General features: G+C 43.2%; 1 protein-coding gene across 2 annotated transcripts in view; it reads right to left on the bottom strand.

Annotated features, from left to right (window-relative positions):
* The window catches only part of rapgef2b (Rap guanine nucleotide exchange factor 2b), a 119520-nt gene that overhangs the window by 22204 nt on the left and 76201 nt on the right, over positions 1 to 21115 (bottom strand). The window contains exons 8-10 of one of the 2 annotated variants that reach the window (XM_059345500.1): positions 12122 to 12253; positions 1993 to 2170; positions 383 to 519 (exon numbers count right to left, since the gene is read on the bottom strand). In XM_059345500.1, coding sequence (XP_059201483.1) covers positions 383 to 519; positions 1993 to 2170; positions 12122 to 12253 — 447 coding nt within the window. The remainder of the gene's footprint in view (positions 1 to 382; positions 520 to 1992; positions 2171 to 12121; positions 12254 to 21115) is intronic. The other variant, XM_059345501.1, reaches the window with a different exon arrangement.

Consider the following 21115-nt stretch of genomic DNA (forward strand, 5'->3'; position numbering starts at 1 on the left):
TTTGACTGGACATTTAATAAAGTGACCAGGCCTTCAAGGCAAGGTCTACTCTCTATTGTTTGAGTGCATTGTAGGAAAAAAAAACAAAATTGTCTCCATTGAAACTCGTGTCATGTCGTGACCAGAGAGAGAGAGAATAAGTGATGTCTGCTTTAGTTGCCAAAGGGATCCTAGATAAGGTCTGGCAATACGGGTTGTGCACCGTTCAGATTTAATAGAGCAGAAAAAAAACAAAAAATGGAAGACGAAAGATTCATTGGTGTGAAGAGGTGAGATGAAGGTTGAGTTCCTCGAGAGACACACACATATATAAATACAATTAAGGGCAGGATATAGTCACAAGACAGGGCTTATGTGTGCATGAATATGCACCAACACACACCTCCTCTCCATCATTGAGAACGATGGTCCCGGCGCGTTCGACCACAGCGAACACCATGACGGCGCAGAGTTCCCTCCTCACTGACATGGTCATGTTGGCAAAGGCTGGCAGTTGATGCATGAACTCCAGTAATTGCTCTGTGAGGGGGACAGAGGAGAGACAGCGGAGGAAGTGGAGGAGGTTGAGAAAAAAAAAGAGCAAACAGAGTCTTGACACCCAGAGGAGAGCGAGAAAGACAGGCATCGCTATTGGCAAGCCAGCGTTGCCCTTTCTTCCAGCCAAGAAGGAACGAGCTGGAGGCTGAGCATCACAACTGATCATCACCACAGTGAATAGCCAACACAGGAATCATTATCTTGAGAGCATAAAGCCAAATATCAATTCAATTGATATAAAGCTTCAAGACGAGCCAAGAATAATTGTTGACGCTTCACTCATTGACCTCTGTGTGATTTTCAGGGTAAAATATGTAACTTTTCTGCATTTAAATGTATAAAAAGGCAGGCAACCAGGGCACTGGATGTTTTAAATTGAAACAGTTGATGTTCTTTTAGATTGAGATTATTTTCACCTCTTTGATCTGTTGTGGTGGCAGATAATTCACAGCAGGGTAATCACTGTATTCTCTATATCTGTGCACAAGACCCCTACTGCATGTGCATGGCTAGAAAATATGTTGATTTGTTATTTCGGTGAATGGCTTTAATCTGACTGGATGTGTCGCACAGGAAATGCTATATCTAATCCAGGGCCCAAGACATTCTGCAGCATCGTACATTGAGGTCTATCATAGAAAATACCCCTCTCTCCCCATCTACCAACCAGCTCTCCCCTCCTGGCAGGCCAGCAGCAGTCTGGCGTTCTGGCTGACCTGTGCTTGGCATGGCAACAGCGTCGTGTGTGAAGCTGCGGAAGCACTGAAAGTTTAATGTGCTGGGAGAGGTGAGGCGAGAGGATGTGCCGGAGTGACCTAGAAAAGCCTGCCGGCAGAGGGAGGGGTGTACCGCGGGGGGATCAGCAAAAAGGGGGGAGGGGGAAAATGGCTGGCACTCACTTTTATCCAGTGCATCATCCTCCCCCAGTCCACATCTGTAACTCAGCTTTGAGAGTGTGCACTTGTTTTGATTTTTTTCTTTAGACATGCCTATCATTATCATTGGAGTTGAGTCATAGCTTTAAGGGATATGATACTGCAAGCCTGATGTGGCTTTGTGAATTACTCGAAAGCCTACATTGTAAATGAGAGCAGGAAAGCAAAACAGGCTTCATGCAAATGCAGATTTATTGTGACCGATTTAAATAAGAAAGGAGGGTGTGGCTTTTATACTGCACTGAATTAGTCTAAAATTGGGACAAGAAGTATTGTCCCAGCCAGGAACTGCGTTGCTTGTGCTTTTTATGGATATCTTTGAAAGAAAGACTTTTCTCCAAAGAAGTCTTGCAAAGATGGCACTCTGAATGCAAGAAAAATAGCCTGGATATTTTTATAGTAGACACTGCATGGAAAATATTTATTTACAATAGTGTAATAATATTCATGAAATGCACTGAGACACAGACGCTGCTGCACTTTCATAGAGCACAAAAACACAATAAACCCCCTGACTCACCTATGTCATCGTCGGTTCTGTCCATGGGGTCCTTCTCCAGGCAGTCCCGTACGATGTCCCGGCTCATGAGGGGGTCGGACGCTCGCTCGATGTCCTCCTCATCGTCGTCTTCCTCGGAGTCAACGGCGGTCTCTGGCAAGCCACTCAGGTCCATGTCACCTGGTTCGTTTTCTGTGGCCTACAGAGATTAAACAGACAGGAAACAAGTCAATTATCTGCAATTAAAGCTAAAGAAGTTGAGGGATTTGGTTTCTCAGTCCGACAACCAAAACGTCACAGTCCAGATGTCCATCAAAATCCACAGACACTGAGCCACTCACCTGCGGGCTCATTACGAACAATACTTCAGATTGTCAGCTAGATGCCTGAAAAGCGTACAAAATGATGGTAGCTGCTGACCAAGCCACTGACCAACGCCAGCAACTGTCAAAACTCAGACAGAGTGAACTAATTTGTAAACAGCCAGTGTAAAAACTCTGCATAATGACGATATTGAGGCTGCGGCTGCATATATGCGCGCACACACACACACACACACACACTTTACAGTACAAACATCAGCTGCGACACAGTGTGTTCCGAACAAAAAGCAAAAACAACAGCCTCTGTAAAAACTGTTTGACCCAATTTAATAAAATGGATTAGAGGTATTCAGTACAGTATGAGAAAGACAGGCGTCAACACTGCATACCAAACAGCCTGCTATGCATAGTAACAAGCTAATTAACTCCCAACTTTCCTCTCCTCTCCCCTTCAGCAAACTCCACCGCCTGCCTCGAAGCCAGATCCTGTTCTTTGAAAGCACAAGATGAAATATGAACGGGGATGAAGAAAACGCACCAAGATGAGGAGCAAAAGTAATGCAATTACTTGTGCAGGAGTGATAGTAACAGAGTTCGCTGCTATCATCAAAGGAAAGATTTCTGGAAATGACAGAAGGGCCATATCGCCTGGTTCATGCTCACACAACATGAAACCTTCTCGTGGAGTAAACCAAAGCAGTTGGAAAAACTGACTACAAAGCATCAGCCACAGTGCAGAAAATGCAAACCCTTCTTACCTCAATTTGGTGCCCAACCTCAAGCTTCTTAATAGTAAGAGAAGATAAGGTTGCCTTTGCAAACTGTCCACAAAATCCCAGAGCCAGACGCATCTTCACCTCACAGACTGTCAGTCTGCTTTTAATTTTTCAAAGCTCAGAGTCCCCGTGCCTGGTCTCTCACAGAAACCCTATGTCATTTCTCCTCAAACACCATGTGCAGAAGGCTCATTAATGATTTAGGCCAGTGTCTGAGTGGCCATTTGGGCGTCACCAGCACACACCCTGCTGGGCGGGGCCGATGATCTGGTTAAATGGGTGAGGCGTGACAGAGGGTTACAGATTAGGTGAGGAGAAGTATACAATAAATGAACTACAGTGGAGCTTCGAATTCAAAATAATCACTGATACATAAAACTAGGGTGTGAGACACACGAACTTTCAAGAATTAAAAAATGAAAGAACTTCATGCATAAATTTAAATTTTATTCCCTGATCACTCAAAATCACATTCAGTTGCATATTCATTGCCCATTTCCTACAGATGGACAGAGGACACACAAGACAGGTTTCACCACACTTTTTATCTGCAGCAAATATATTAGGAGCTGAAATGAGGATGCATATTCCTTCACAAATGCCAGAGTGACTTCATTCCATTTCAACAGGGTGCAAAAACACTTAACACTCCACATCTGAGAGGCTGCATGTTGTATTTAAATGAAGGTTGCCTTTGTATTTGTGCACAGGCTCGTTTTTCGTGTCATCTTTGCATCAAAAATCCATTAATGTGCAGTAAGCATTACAAGTCAGTCGGCAAGTCAGGTGTCGTTAATATTTCATAAGGGCTATTCTTGGATCAATGCTTTCAAAGTCCTTCTGAAGGACCAATTTCATGATTTATTCAGATACAAAACAGTGCGCCATGTTGCCGGTGACGTGAGAGTGATGTTGGACTCATCACGGGGTGCATCAATTGTCGTGGTCAAATGATGCTGTGGAGATTAAAAGCAGCAGGGTTCAACTAGTAAATGCTTCCCATCAAAAATCTGTACCCCTATCTCCTCAGCATCTCCAACATTAAAATCTAACACCATATTTCTTTGCACCATCAACTTTCTGTGGTCTCAAGTGTAAAGAACAAGCCCCACCCCAATCTGTTTATTCAGAAAACACCCCCAGTGAATACCCACAAACATCGCTCCTGATCTACAACGCTATTTTATTAATTTTAAAACCAGCAGGATGCAACTTTAGCTAATGATTAAAAAGTAATGTTGCATAACACAAACAGTTTGGGGAGTCATGTCGGGTACCCCGGGACAGTAAGATGAGTATTAACCCTTTTGTTACATTTTTAATGCTTGTGTAGAGTGTGAGTGTGAGAGGTCTAAAAGTTAGGCAGGGGGGCTTGTGAGCAAAATCAGGTCAACCTTGAAGACGGTCTGATAAAAGTGAAAGACAAACTGACTCCTTTATTTAACAGCCTTTTACTTCCTACTCATAACTGAAGTGGTGCAGCAGTAACCCGGAGCAGTCTGGAGATAAATCAGAGAGGTCAGCAGATGATTAAGAGGAGAGCGGAATGGAAATATTTCTGCAAAATTAAAATTACCAATTTCTTTTTTTTTGAGGGGGTGGGGGATCCTGAATAAATGAATTACCACATCATTCTGATTCTTCAGGCCTCTAAAATTCATTCAAATGAAACTATGAAAAACATAAATTTTCATTTAAACTGATCACAACCCAAAGACAGCAACCAGTGAGAATGGGTCAAAAGTAAAAAGAAACTACATGGTTTTAATTTACCAGAGCTTTCTCTTGGCAAGTTTGCTGTGATTGAATTGACAAAATTGACATCTCACTTGTTTGAAGAGTCCAAAAACCCCAAAATATTCACTTTACTAACACAAAAGATAAAGAAAAGCAGCAAATCCTGAAATTTGGAACTTTCACACCAACAAGTGTTTGGCATTTTTGCTTTGAAAGCACCCAAACTACAAGTTGGAGATTCATTTTCTATCAACTGATTAAATGTTTCTGCTTTAATTTAGACAGTATTTACATGATACTGTGAAGAATAGAGTACTGAACGAATAACTTGCATATTTGCATAGCAAAAGCACACATATACTGCATTTATTATCCTTTTGTCCACAAAGATAGGTCATGAAGATGAGGAGTTATTTTACATATACCATCAATAACTGATGCTTGGCTCTCAGGGGCATAAATATTCATGTGTTCTTTCAATCTCAGTATAAATGAGATAGTGACTTGTCAATATGCACATTCACACATGTATTGCATGCCATTGTAATGGGTCAATGTTAACCAAACTTGTCAATTATTTTTCCTACAAAAAATGTTTTCTGATTAAAGTACAGAGACGTTATAAAAAGCAGCAGTCCTTAACCACAAAACACCTCCACAAGATAATTGATTTCTATGCTCATGTAAGTACACTGAACCATCTCTTTTGAACATACGTAGATCATATAATGAACAGGCTAGATTCATTCTAACTACACAAAGTACAAAGAATTATCTTCAGTAAATTTATAAAGCTTTTATTCTTTTATCTCACATTTCCATTTTAAAGCTGACTTACAACTGCATACTTTTGTCATTGCTCAAAATATAAGGAATAAAGATGGTAAGCATATTTTCAGTTTTGGAAACCAAAGTCTGACTTTTAAAAAGTTAGTGTTGAGCCCTGATTAGAAATGTTCATTATGAGTTTAAAGGATGGACTGATCCGTCTTTTTCTCTTCCAATATCCAATAACTTGAAAGTACCCATCGAAAACTTGGCATATAGTCATAAATAAAACATTATGCATCAGTGGCGCCAAAAAATTGAGTTAGCATCAAAAACAGATCACCAGTGAGCTGAGCAGAAACATTTGATCACATGTGACAAGAGAGAACGATACAGACATTGAGATTGAGACAAAACAAGTTAAGGCAACATGCTTGAGTACATAAAGCCCTCAGAGACCGAGCAGCTGTTGCTGGATTAAAAGCTGTTAGAGGTTGGATCCAGCAAAGGGGAAGAAACAGGACAGTGTGTTTCAGAGAGACGGAAATCAAGACACAGAGCTAGCAGATGGCTGTTAGACCAGAATCAGAGACCAGGGACAGGAGAGCCTGTTCAACCTGCCCCAGCCAGCCACAGCATGGCCAAACATACACACACAAACACAAGTCTTTATGCTGAAACACGCTCATACGGGCCAAACATGCAATCATAAAGTGGTATTTAAACAACTGATCTAATGCCCCTGCACACACAAACTGGAGCCAAGGAGAGGCCCAAACAAAACTAAGTGGCTGTGACTGATGCCCCCTGAGCACAAGCACACTTACAAACACACAAATAGGCACACAGCAGGTGACAGTATTAGGAGCCAATAGGGTGGGTGCTCTGCGTTAAGAGGATTAGTTGCAGGGTTTGGGGCACGTCCACAGTCACGAGATTGTGTGTGTGTGTGTGTGTGTGTGTGTGTGTGTGTGTGTGTGTGAATAATAATAATAATAATAATAATAATAATGCATCGGTTTTATATAGCGCTTTTCAAAATACACAAAGACGCTTTACAAAAAACACAGAGTGAACAAATGTACAATACATACAATACATAAATATTCAAAAACAACAATACAGTGGATAGGAAAGAGACAGAGGGTGGAAAATGATTTATCAGGTGTTGTAAGTGATGTTGAAGAGGTGGGTTTTGAGTTGACTTTTGAAAGACGGCAGTGAGTCGGAATTTCGGATGGCCAGGGGGATGGAGTTCCAGAGGGTAGGGGCGGCAATGGAAAAAGCTCTGTCCCCTATGGTGCGGTATTTGGTCCTGGTGATGATGGTGAGGGTGTTGGCGTCAGTGGAGCGTGTTCGGTGGGGGTGAATGGGGCGATGGAGGAGATCTGTCAGGTATGAAGGGGCAAGGTTGTTTAGGGCTTTGTAGGTGGTGAGGAGGATCTTGAAGTGTATGCGTTGTTTTACGGGAAGCCAGTGAAGTTGACGGAGGATGGGCGTGATGTGTTCTCTGGAGGGGGTGTGGGTGAGCAGTCGGGCAGCGGAGTTTTGTACATATTGCAGTTTTTGAAGGACAGTGGAGGGGAGGCCATACAGGATGCTATTGCAGTAGTCGAGTCTGGAGGTGATGAAGGCATGAGTTAGTGTTTCAGCGGCTGAGAAGGAGAGAGTGGATCGAAGGCGTGCTATGTTACGGAGGTGGAAGAAGGATATTTTGGTGACGTTGTTTATGTGTGACTTGAAGGAGAGTGCGGGGTCCATGTAGATGCCAAGGTTTCTGACCAGGGGGGAGGGAGTGACAGAGTGACCATCGATACAGAGTGTGAAGTTCTCGGAGGTGGGGAGGGTGGATTTTGGGCCGAAGATTATAATTTCAGTTTTACTGCTGTTGAGTTTGAGGAAGTTGTGGTCCATCCAGGTTTTTATGTCGGTGAGGCAGTTGGTGAGGGTGGAGAGAACAGTTGGAGTGATGGTTTTGGTGGTGATGTAGAGTTGAGTGTCGTCGGCATAGCAGTGAAAGTGAAGTCCATGGCGGCGGATGATGTGACCAAGTGGGAGCATGTAGAGGATGAAGAGGATGGGGCCAAGCACTGAGCCTTGGGGGACTCCGTGTGAGACAGGGGTGGTGTGGGATGTGTGATTGTTTATTGCGATGTAGTGAAATCTTTCAGACAGGTATGAGTTGAACCAGGAGAGGGCGGAGTCGGTGATGCCTATGGATGTCAGGCGGCTGAGGAGGATGGAGTGGTTGACGGTATCGAAGGCAGCACTGAGGTCCAGGAGGAGAAGAATGGTGAGAGAGCCGGAATCAGATGAGAGTAGGAGGTCGTTTGTGACTTTGATTAGAGCTGTTTCAGTGCTGTGGTGGGTTCGAAAGCCAGATTGGAATGTTTCATATAGGTTATTGGAGAGGAGGTAGGTCTTGAGTTGAATTGCGATGGCTCTTTCCAGTAGTTTTGAGATGAATGTGAGGTTGGAGATGGGTCTGAAATTGCTGGGGTCGTCGGAGTCAAGACCAGGTTTTTTAAGGAGAGGCGTGATAGCAGCAAGCTTGAGAGGTGGGGGGACAGTGCCAGAGGTAAGAGAGGAGTTGATGATGTCAGTGATTAGTGGGGCGACAGAGGTGAAACAGGCTTTGACGAGTTCAGAGGGCATGGGGTCCAGGGGGGAGGTGGATGATTTCATGGTGGAGAGTATTTTAGAGAGGTCTGCTGTGGTTATTGGTGAGAAGGTAGAGAGCCGGTGGTCTGAGGATGAAGGGGGTGTGGGTTCAGGGACCGGGGTGGAGGCAGAGGAGGTTGCAAGCTGGTTGTGGATGTTCTCTATTTTGGAGTTGAAAAATGAAATGAGGTTGTTGCATTTCTCCGGGGTGAATGAGGATGAAGTGTTGTCGTGGGGCTTGAGGAGTTTATTTATGGTGGAAAACAGAGTGCGTGGGTTGGAGGATCCAGAGTGAATGATGCCAGAGTAGTAGACAGAACGGGCTTTGTTTAGTGCTGATTTGTAGAGGTTTGTGTGCTCTTTGTATGTGAGGGCATGTACTGTGAGACCGGTTTTCCTGTGAAGTCGTTCCAATTGTCGCAGTTGTTTTTTGAGTTTGTGAAGTTCCGGGGTGAACCAGGGAGCCGAGTGAGTAAAGGTGACAGTTTTGGTTTTCAGGGGGGCCAGATTGTTTAGGCATGAAGACAGTGTGTTGTTGTAGATGTTGACGAGGTCCATGGGGGTTGGATTTGCAGGGAAGGTGAGACTGGAAAGTGTGTTTGCTATGCAGGTGGAGAGAGAGACTGGGCAGATGGATTTAAGGTTGCGAAAAGTGATTTTGCGGTCCTGTTTGGGTTGGAGGGCGGGAGTGTCAGCGACGAGTGTGATGGCCAGGTGGTCAGATATGGAGAGGTCGGTGCTGGAGATATTGTGGATGTGGAGGCCGGTGGAGCAAACCAGGTCTAAGATGTGGCCACGGTTGTGGGTGGGAAAGTTGATGTGTTGTGTGAAGCTGAGGCAGTTGATTAGGTCCAGAAAGTCCATGGCGTTTTTGCAGTCCGGGGAGTCAATATGGAGGTTGAAGTCGCCGAGGAGTAAAACAGATGGTGAGATTGAGGAGAGTGCGGTGATGAATTCAGAGAGTTCTGATAGAAATGATGGGTTGGGTTTGGGTGGACGGTAGATGATTGCAATGATGAGAGGTTTAGGGCCGGGTAGTTTAAAAGCCAGGTGTTCAAATGATGGAGCAGCAGGGATGGAGAGAGGGCGAGGTTGGAGGTCTTGTTTGTAGATGGCAGCGATGCCCCCTCCTCTGCCCTCAGGACGTGGGTTGTCCAGGTAGGAATATCCAGTGGGGGTGGTTTGATTTAGTGAGAAATAATCCAGGGGTTTTTGCCATGTTTCATTGAGGCACAGAAGGTCAATTTGTTGGTCGATGATGAATTCATTGAGAATAAGACTTTTATTGTTGAGTGATCTTGTGTTGAAGAGGGCGATTTTTAGGTGCTTTTGTTTTGAAATTGATGGGACGGAAGTAGGAATTTGACGGAGGCTGAAGGTGTTCACTCTGGACGCATTCTGATGACGTGAGCTGTTGTGATGACGCGGAGAGCAGGTGCGGGAGCCGGTGGGTGAGCTGCGGTCAGACCAGAGCGCTGGGATGAAGTTTTCTGCGGTGGAACTGTAAATAAACTTGCGGCGGGACCCTCGATGAATGTAGCGGGGACGGAGGAGAAGTCGAGAGTTTTTTAAAGTGGTGATGAGTTCGGTTGAAGGAGGAATTTGGGGAATGAGCTGACGGAGCTGCAAGGATGAGTAGCGAAGTGCCATGTCCGAGGCTGTGAAGAGGCAAACGCTGGAGATGGATGGTGACCGGTGAAGAGGCAGAAGGTGGAACAGGATCAACAACCACAGCGTGGTGGATGGAGAGACCAGCCCGCTTGGGCCCATCAGGGTTGGAGGCCGGAGAAAGCCAACGTAGCCGTGCAGCTAGCTCAGGGAGCCGCCACCACTGGCTAGTTAGCCGGCTCGAGTCGGAGGGTAGCGGTCCCAGCCAGCAAGGGGCTAGACCGCACCGAGACAGGTGGAAACCTGCCCGGATCTCTACCCTCAACTTAGCGGCGATGGAAGCCGTCCACTGAATGGGAGCAGGGTTGGTTTGGGAAGAAGGCAGCGGGCCGAAGCAGCCGCACCGGTACAGGTGGAGATCCGTCCGGGTTTACCTTCGACCAGGTTGCGGGGATGGATCCTTCGACACCGTGCGGTGAGTGTCCAGGCTAACACACTGCACAGAACACTGAGAGGGGCTCTGAAACAGTAGCCTAGCACCACCGTCGATGTTGCTTTGAGAAAAATCCAGGTAGATTTAGCCGAGAATGTAAAGAACGTAAAAAGTTTTTAGAGTTTTTAGAGCGAGAAGCGGCAGCCAAGCGCGCCAGCGTCCTCTCGTCTCCGAATCATCAGATCAATGGCAAAATGAGTCGTGTTTTATTTACCTCAGGGGGTTAAGGTTGCTGGAACATGAATTTTCTTTTATTCATTTGTCAGTGTTATTTATTACTTTAGTCATACTCGTACCATAAAAAACCTATTCAAGTCTACTGTTGCACTGAAATATTTTAGCATAAACACGGCTCATAAAGCTCCTCATCACACGAGAGTGTACGTCACAGCTCCCTGGGAGTTCTGTACTTCTGCTTTGAGGTGATGAGAGACAGAGTTGGAGTCAGGATGTAGGCTGGACCACCTGCTCGCAGCACCCGCCTGTCTGCTCTCCTCCCGTTGAGCAGTGACAGTGTCCTATTAGTGTCTCATAGCCTGTTTGTCTGCCAAGTGTTTACATTATTTCCAAATTTTTTTGTCCAGCGTAATGAGACTAACCTGCGGTCCCAGAGGTATGTGTCATTTCTTACCAGCTAAGAAAAATATGAGCTGGGCTTCAGTTCAAGTTAGAAACATAAACTGACAGTTTATATTATTCTAAACACTCATCAAGAACTCATGTTGGTTTTAACTAGAAAGTTAGTTAACATATACAACAAAATCAATAAATTCTGTCATTTAATAGCTTGACATTTAAGGAAAAATGCTGTTTTTGGCTTAGAAAGTTAGATGAGCTGACTGATCTCTGTGTATAGTAATATAAAGCTCCATCAAGCAGCTGGTTAGCTAAAATTAACATTAGCAAAGACTGGAAACGGCTGTTCAAAGGAAACAAAAACTCCTCCCAGCTACTCTAAAGCGAACTAATTATCATCTTACATCTTGTGTATTTATCCTCCGGAGGTTGTGCTCGGTTAGAAGCTGCTGATAGTGGCTTCATATTGAGGCCAAGTCCACTTGCGAACAGGTATTTTAAACAGTTTTTTCCCCTCCTTCATTCAAAAATGTAGTACAAAATGCAAATAATTTAAGTGCTGTCAGGAGGCTGCCAAACCAACAGGAAGGTATATAACCCTAACCCTAGGGCTGGGTGATATATATCGATATAAAATATATATCGATATGTTTTTAAATGTGATCGGGATATGACTTTTGGTCCATATGGCCCAGCCCTACATAACCCTTAATCCATGTTAGTCAATCAAACAGAGAAGAAGATACTGGCCAATAGGGAAGACTGAAAAAAAGGATTACCAGACGGCGAACAGGCTGGAATGTAATTGATCAGTCCGTACCTTGTTTTGACATCTGAATAACTTTATATTTATGAATAAACATGTAAAAAGTCTTATTGCAAAGGCTAGAACCAGCACTAGTTTGACCACATCTGCAATTTTCTGAACATCTTTGCTCTGGACAGAAAAAGCTATTTTATGTGGGGACTAGTCCTTACTGTACCAACCTGGGACTGGTATCAGTCTTTTGAAGCAACTCCCAACAAGTGAGATTAAAAAAAGAAATAAAATTAGCTAAAGAATGTCAACCCTAGCTACAGTGAGGGATGGTTAATACCACACGACTTTATGACTCCGTCAGAGTTCGTCCACTAAACAGACACACCTACTGAACTATCCAGGGGGAGTCCAAACTGAGGATCCAACGCCAATTGGGGGGCGGCCTTACCTGATAAATGTCTGACAGGCTGCTGCTTCCCGAGTCGCTGGTGATACTACATCCTGAGTGGCTGGAGGAGACGTGGGTCACCTGTGGGTGCAAGCCGTCGGCCAGGTGAAGTCTGCTGAAGTCTGCGGGGAGCTGCACGTACACACACACAACATACACACAGATGGTCAGTATCCAGCTCAGCCGCCACCACTGGTCACTCACGCTAACACTCATGCTGACTGCCAGCCAAGTGGCAACACGCTTAGCGGCATGTTGTCCATCAGTTTGTCTGAAGATAAAGCGTAAAGAACATGTCTTCGTATTACTGTTGGATAGGCAACAACTTTGAAGAACTGAACATTGCCTGTTGTAAGAAAAAAATGTATTTCTTTGTTTGATTTATACACGTGCTACAAAAAGATTGCCCTTTTATTCATTTTTAATTGGGAAGTAGCCTAAAACGTGAATACTACGGATTATCTTTGTCTTTGCTCCACAACTGTGATTATACAATGTGAACAGAACAAAACATATTAATTAGTCCCACTGCAAGAGCTCAGATTTAAACATACTTTATTTTCAAAGCAAAGGAAAAATAAATGTTAATTAAATTATCCAACTTCCATAGAGTCCATCAAAAACATTTATTAAGTTGAACACAATTTTGGACCAAATAAAAAAAGTCTCTTCACCCTCTCCCCAATGTTGAAAAGCCTCATTATTTTGTGACAATCTAACAGTTCAACTGACAAACTGGAAAGTGCTGCAACACTTGTGCAGCCTCTCATATTAGCAGTGCTGGAACTTCTTTTTCATGAACTGAGTAAACCAAACAAGAAGCGCTGCATACATCAAGGAAATACCCTAATTAAAGCAGGAAACACGCATAACCTAAATGAACACCAGGCAGTAATGGGGGGAAACCCCTCTGAGTAATTCATACTGTATAAAATAACAGAAAGCTGCACTGTAATTAGCCATATTGCAAATGAGCCAACCCACTTCTCTGCGGAGATGACCCCGAAATGTAAAATACATTAGAAACCTCCTGCTGACGGTTTAAGACGCAGATGATTAAAACACTAACAAGTCTAGCAGTTAGCACAGCAACAGAGTTTGTTTGGTTTATTTGAAGAACATGATGTTCTGTGTCCATATGTTTAGTAATGTAGCCTCAGTGCTACTTTTCAAGCAGAAATGCAAACTTTTTCTCGCAGCAACGACTCTCAGTTTTCTATTATCATAGATATAATATTTGGGGGGTTTGGACTGGACTTCTTCTACTATTTTCTGACAATGTAAATACACATCCATTTTGTGTGAAGTTAATATGTTGGATAAATAAAACTTAAATAACAAGAATTATTTTATCATTCCCTCATTTAGAAAACAATTTTGAAATCAAATTATACCTATTATGACAGTAAATATCATAATGAATTATCTCAATTTGAAGCCTATTAATGAGTAGTTAATTTACAATCTGAAAATGTTATGATTTACATTTGATTTCGACAAACATTTTCTATATTTTAATGTACATAATATATAGTGTTTTCGAGTGAAACCCATCATATCTGACTAGAAAGCCACAGAGGTGAATTATGAATTTAATCAAGCTGCGTGAACTGGTTCATGGGGTCTATAGACGTAAATATTTTATGGCCAAATGTTTTATTTACCAATATATATTTGATTCTCAGCAGGGAGATCGCTCTGAGCTGCTTTAAACTCCACTTCTGGCTGTGGCAGGTCATCAATATTAAATTTTTACACCTAAAATTCGAATGTGGCTGATTTAACTAGGCTGCTCCATTCATCATATGGTATCAGAGCTAAATCTTAACATCTAAAGAGTGAGTTTAACAGTCTTGAACAAGATAGATGATTTCAGATGTGGATGGTAAACACGATTTGGAATGTTATTTATTCAGTTTAAATGCTTCTTCTGGACAGTACAAACTTTTATCAGAAATCTGCCAGTGCCAGTAAATACAAGCCAGACTGAGTTTCTTCGGAAAAAAAACAAAAAACTTTGCTCCAATAAATCCTAATGTGGGTGTGTGACACTGGACAGATTGTGCAGTCACTAGCCAGGCTTTTAGCTCCTCTTATCTGAGCTGTAAAAGGTAAAAGGGTCTCTGAAGAATAACAGTCTGGGTGTCAGTGTCAGCTGCCTCAAAATGCACTTTGGGCTGTAAATAACTACACTGCCTCTGATATTTTTGGGAAAATCAGCCTCAACACTATGAAGTCTCACTCGGATGACAAATGGAATAGATTGGAAAGAAACATCTTGGGAGGTTCATTTGCAAGTAAATGGGATTGAGCCTTCATCTGCTTTTAAACGCACTCTGAGAAAAACGTGACAGTTTCTGAAGCACTCGTCTGCATTACGGCTTAATTAAAGAGTTGTGGAAATGGGAGGAGAAGTGTTTTTGCTGGCAGAATTATCACTGTGGAATATTGGAAACTAGTTTTGACTAAAGGACTTCTCAGTATTCATGATCTGCCCTTTGAGACAGGCCCACAATCAAATTGAAGAGCTTGGAGGTGTTGTGGCGCCGAATATATTTGGCAGAAGGTGTTGCAAGATATTTGGAGACCTTTCTGAGATGTTTGTGAGGGGAAAATTAGAAAATAAGACATATCTATTCACAGAGTGCCTTTATGTGTCAGTGGCAAGAGACAGAGCCAGAGAGTGCGGCTCCTGTGGCACTGAGGTGTGATGTGACTACACTGTGTCAAAGATTGCCATCACGTTTAATTATCTGGCTGGCTGCACTAACCAAAATGGTCGACCGGAGGGCCCAGTCAGTCACTATGCCCCCTCAGGCTCCTATTTCCCATCCCCTTGTCTGGTCGACTTCACTCTGAGCGCCTCCAGCTGACTTCCACGTTATTATTATTACCGGCTGGGCGTTATTGTGTTAGCGTGACAAATCTCTTTGTCTGTTTTGTAACTACAGTGATAAAGCCTCATCACATTTCCTTTTGATGACTTCTGGGACCAAAACAGATTATGGTGCAGTTTATCACTCTCATGTAATACAAACCTCAGCAGTGAAGTTATGTTGGAGCTGCTACTGTGACCACTGATATTTATTACTGGACATTTGTCGTAAGAGTGCTGTGGCTTTGAGGCTTCAGCTTTATAGGGAGAGGGACTAATGCATTGTTGGGTTTGACAACAATAACAAAATATACTATATAACCAGCCTTATCTTTTATTTAAACAAAGTTGCATACTTTTTAAAGGTTTACTGCCCAGTAGGACTTAAAGCAAACGTCAACATCAATTTCAATAAACAATAATAATAATTGATTAATTGACTACATTTTTAAGCATGTATTTTCTTCCAGCAATACAATTTCAAGATTTTCAATAATGCAATTTACAATAATTTCTTGTTATATTATTACCATTATAGCCATATACAAAAGTTTAGAAAAGCTTTGGCAGATAATGAATAACAAATGACCAAAATGGCCCAAAAGCTAAAACCTACTAAATAAGTCCACTGGGGACCAACTAAGTAGATCCAGGAAGCGTCACTTAGTAAAGTTTTAATGCTAATGATATTGATTTTACATACATTCTGACCCAAAATGTCTTTGGTGCTAAAGGGGTCTGCATAATTTTAACAGTTTGGTTGCATATTCAATGAATGGAAGTGCACCAACACAGAGGGTAAATTAATTGAATATTCTCATTACTGAGAGTACAAGACGGGTCATGTGTAGTTTTGTCAATATGGCCTTCCAACCAGCCACTGGAGTGGTCTATATGTCAATAATAATATCCCCACTGGTTTCCACAACCAGCTAGAACAGGTCCCACCTCCTCCCAACAAACCCCCACAAACTACATGCTCCTCCCCCTGGAAAGAGGGAGAGATAAAGGGAGGGCAGGAAAGAGGGATAAAGGGAGAGGATAATAAACACTTAATCCTTTCTCTCCACTCATTTAGGTCATCTGTCTGTCGGCCAATAAGCTAGCATCCATTCAGTCTATAAGCATGCGGTCCATTGACCTCTGCGGCCAATGGCATGCAAGAGACTGGGCCAAGATGGATGCCAGTGCAACAACGATGACAAATGACACACACTCATTAAGCTTTTCCAGTCAACTGCACGACAACACGGCAATACATGTACATAAGTGCGTCTTTAACCCCAATCGATCTGCAGAGATTGTACAAACATGCTATTGTTTAAATCTATTAGTGATAAGCTAACCACCAACTGTAGCATTAAATTGTGAGTATTCTCCTACCTTGTATCAGCCTATCTGCTCTCCTTTGCTTCCGAACTCTGTGCCGCCTCACAAACAAATGAAGTGAGCTCTGCAGAACCGCAAGCCGAAAATACGTACAATCAGCTGTCACAGGAGGATTAAGCATCGCTCTAATGCTCGAGCCACAACACTCAGTTCTGCCTACATGTGAGCAGATGTGGTGCTCCTTAAATTACACTGTAGACCTAATGACCTAGATTGCTGGGTGGAAGCCCTGAGTGGAAGCGCTGGCTGCCTCTCAATCTCTTTACCACCTTTATATGCTGGGGGTGAAGCTGTGCTACGACACTAAATGTCCAATATTGTGGGTGGCCAAGCTCAGAAATGCAACCCTCCTATGGTGTGCAGAAGCATTAAAAAGGTCTCAGAAACACTCATATTTCCTCTGACAGGAGAAAAACGAAGTTGTTGGTTTAATAGGTTTAAATTATGGAGCAAATCACAACAACAAAATGATTTTGCTCTCTGAATTCAAGCAGCTAACGGAGCCTGGGGCTGCACTGCTCCTTTCAACATTTCACATGTGGTTTTTTAACTTCATCTACTTGTTAAAAAATGGATTGCTGCCAATGTTGGGAGACTAAGAGACAGCAGGCACATCCCAGAGTTTCTTTTGACCATGGTGGCAGCTTCTCGCTTTCCTGAGCCTTGCGGATCAAAAGATTAAAACCCTTTCGGCAGGGTGTCCGATTAAATGGGCCTGATATGCTCTCTGGGCTTTCCCCTCCCTGGTTACAGCCCCACCAGTCAACACCACACAAGCCAGCAGTCACAATTACCTACAATGAGCCAGTCCACTATATTGCAATTACAATCATTGTTGTCACTTATTGTGACAAGTAGAGTTCTCCTGCCCAACAAATGTTGGTAAATAAGCAGCACATTTCCATAAAGTACATTTGTTTACACAGTTTTTATACTGCCAGTTGCTAACATAATGATGAGAATTATGGGTGACAAAAATGCAAGTAAATAAAGAAGAATATGTTAAATTAGTGGTACATTAAAGGGGTACAATTTCCATGTGATTTGTTATCCAAGCCCAGGCAGGCCTATGTTTTTTAGTGCATAGACATTATTTCCATAAAATGCTTAAAGATAAGGAGACAGCATTCATGACCAAACAATCACCCAGAGATAAAGCCATAAATGTCTATAAAAAACCTCATAAATCTACTTGAATTGCACTACGATGGTGTAAGTCAACGTGTGCCTCGTTGCAGTAAAGATAAAATGCAGCTATAAGAGTGGAAATCACAGGTCTCCAGAGGAAAGATAAGCAGCTGGGGAATTACAGGTATAGCAGCCAATCACCATGAGTCTACTGTGGTGATGTCATTACTGTAATAAGATCTGGTTATTGACTCAACCTGTGGTGGGTTCCCTGCTGGGTTAAATGAATATTTACACAAGCCTTCATCTGTATGCTAAAATCCTGAGGAAACTTACATCTAATGAAGGGGCAGGAAAAGAACATAAAGACAAAAAAAGAGAAAAGAGGTCAACATACAAATCTAAAGGTCTTCCCCATGAAAATACTATGAATATTAAAAAAAAATGTCCTAAAATAAAAGGTAAAACACACCAACATTATTCCACTCATGTTTGTGCATTGGCTGTATAAACTATTATATCCTGCTATAAAACAAGTTAAGTTGAATTAAAATGACATGTTTTGCCTTTCCTTGTTAAAAGTAGTAGCCCTATGAGAAATATTTTGTGTGCAAATTGGCTATAACTAACTTGACCAAGTGCTTTTGCTTAATTCCTGGAAATCCAGTCAAATCAGTGTTGAAAGATCTATTACCCTGATTTCAAAACTATTGAGACATTGTCTAAAACAAATAAAAAACAATGTGATAATTTGCTTAACCATTTTGTTTTGCGATGTCCTGAGGTTTTTTGGAATTGGAGTTGAATTTTAATTTGGTTATTACTCAGATGACACAACACATCTTGCAATCTACAGATTATTAATCATGCTTATTACAAGAAATGCTTTTAGGACTGATATCAAGGTATATTCAGCATGCTATTGAGTGTAACACTGTATATAATACCTATAACCTCACAAAATGACAGAGAGAGAAAAGATTTGAGTTGCCTTTGGCTACATATGGCACATAAAATCAGAATAGATGTCATAAAATATACTGCAATAGAATCAGATTTTGTTTATAAAGGATGTTTAAATATGCAATTATCCTGATTTTGGGCGTTTTTTTGTAATGCATCTGATACATATAAACCTCCTAGAACAAGATTGTTGTGGCCCTTTGCATCCTGTAATGCCTCTCTGTGGAAAGCTGCACAAACTGTGAGGGAGGTGGATGAGATATGTCATCAACACTGACACATCTATGACTATTATAGGAATATTAAGGTGATTTTTTCGTTCGGCATATGTGCTCCGCGACCCAGGAACCGTCCATCAGTGTGATTTACAGCTCTTGCTTCTGTGTGTCTACGTGTGTGTGCGTGTGGTCCCGACGTGTGAGTGATGCCAGTGGCGCTGACAGCCGATCAATCCGTTTACCGTTCAAGTGCAGATCAGCTCAGGCCTCCGACTGTCTGCTGGAGCTGCCGGCTGCTTCCAGCACCACGGACAGCGCCACCAGCAGCAGAGACTCATACACCGGAGGGTCAGATTAGTGCTCCAGCTGGTGAACAAAAAAAACACTAAATACGCCCCAAAATATCAACTGTATGTCTTTTATTATTAACATTCTGATTTAAATTAACTATTTTGTGCACCACACATGACGTTGTTAGCAATGATGCTGAGGTTAAGAGGTAGGGTAACTGAATTTAGGGCAGCTTCATGTCTGCACATATGACATCACCATCATTTATTCCGTGTGAATATTTTTTTTCTCCGATGCACCTGGCGTGATTAATTTCACACCTTAGGGACCTACAATCAAATATTGTCATCTCAGACGTCGGTTGTTAAACACACATGCATGTTCACCGCTGGATGTGTGTGCGCCTTTAAAATAAATTACAATATCTCTGCATGCATCGATAAACACAATGAATGGTTATTAGCCACACATTGATCTGGTAGTTATATTTGTTTTGTTTTATTAGCCTATTTTACGAGAACGAACCAGACCCTATATAAGATCGATAGTGTTCAAAATTCACGCGACTGTGCGTGTGTCTGCGCGCGAGTGACAGCAAGCACATGGCGGCCGTTTCTAGTACAACACACTGACACACATCGGAGGCTCGGCAGGGCAATAACCAGCCTCTGCTGAGCCCTGTTCGGGTTTCTGTCGCGTCCTTGGCCTGCCCTGCGTTCATTCATCTTGTGTAGGCTCGATAGAAATCCGATGCACATCCATTATACGGTCGGTAATCATATCTAGTGGGTCATAAATGAGGGAGAGGGAGAAAAAAAAAAGAAAGATGAAGAGAAGACGTCGATAGGCTACTTACCGGGGTTTTATCTTGCTGGCTCGGGACTCCATTGCTGTCTGATGCTGCTAATGGTTTCATAATGAAAAAATGTTCACCGGGCTAAAATCTAACATCCCGGAGCTGCTCTATGCTACAGCAAAGACCCCCATGTTCGTCCGAGCCGCCTGCCCTCTCCCCTCCCTCAGCTGCACCGTGTCTCTGGAAGGAGGCGGCGGCTTGACAGTTTTGGGAGTATCCGCTGCTCCTTGGCCTGATTAGACTCTCCAAACCAACACCAGCTTCTGCGTTTATTCCAGCCTCCCCGCTGCTCCACACAGAAATTTCTTAACACCACACCAGAGGAGGAGGAGGAGAGGGGAAAAAATATCCTTTTATCCAAAGCAAAGCCCTTTTTCTCTGCGCGCACTTGACAATCACATCTCCAGCCGGAGAGCAGCGGCGCGCCGATAATAAAGCAGAAAACAGGGGAAAAAAAGATGAGAAAAAATGGCTGACAACACTTTCACTCACGTTTGCTCCCTCCGCCTTCCCTCTCTATCTCTCCGTCTCCCCTCCCTCCCCCTGAAGTCAAGCTACACACACGAAAACACGCGCACACACAAACGCCTTTATGCACCATTACATTATTTGAAGACCGAGACGCCTGCAGCCTCCACCGAGGTACTGTACGTTAAACCCAGCGGTTTGTTTGGAACGGGAGCAGGGGGATGTGTGTATGTGTGTCAGGGGTGGAGGAGGGGAGGGGGAGCTGGATGGAGGAGGGGAGGTGGTGGTGGTGGTGGTGGGGAGTATGGACCTCCTCCCTGCCAGACGGTGATGCTGTAAGAGCAGCCACTATGGCTGTGCCCCCCCCCCCCCCTTTCTCTGGAGGGTTTACAACATCCCCCCAGCTCAGATAGAGAGATGGAAAGAGGAGAAGGGCGGATGAGGGAAATGAAAGTGAGGAGGAGAGATGAGAGGGGAGAGATGAAATGACATGACACAAAGAGCACAACGTCAGGAGGGAGCTGATGCATGGTGGAGAGGTGGAGAGGTGGGAGGAAGCAAATAAATTCAAAAAAGGTGGATAGATGAGTTGGATGATAGAGGGATGAAGGGATGGAGGGAGGAGAGGAGCACAGTGCGGGTAATGCCATTATCACGCTCACTTCGGCACAAGACCGCGGCTGGAGCCTGTTGGCATAGTAACGGGATGAAGGAAAGCCATTTCCTGGGCGGGGAGACAAACGGAGACAGCAGCACTTCCTCTTGAGAGAGTAAAAGACACAGAAAGAGAGGAGAGGAGTAAAAGA

Source organism: Centropristis striata, chromosome 12 (genome assembly GCF_030273125.1).
Source record: "Centropristis striata isolate RG_2023a ecotype Rhode Island chromosome 12, C.striata_1.0, whole genome shotgun sequence".
Taxonomy (NCBI): Eukaryota; Metazoa; Chordata; class Actinopteri; order Perciformes; family Serranidae; genus Centropristis; species Centropristis striata.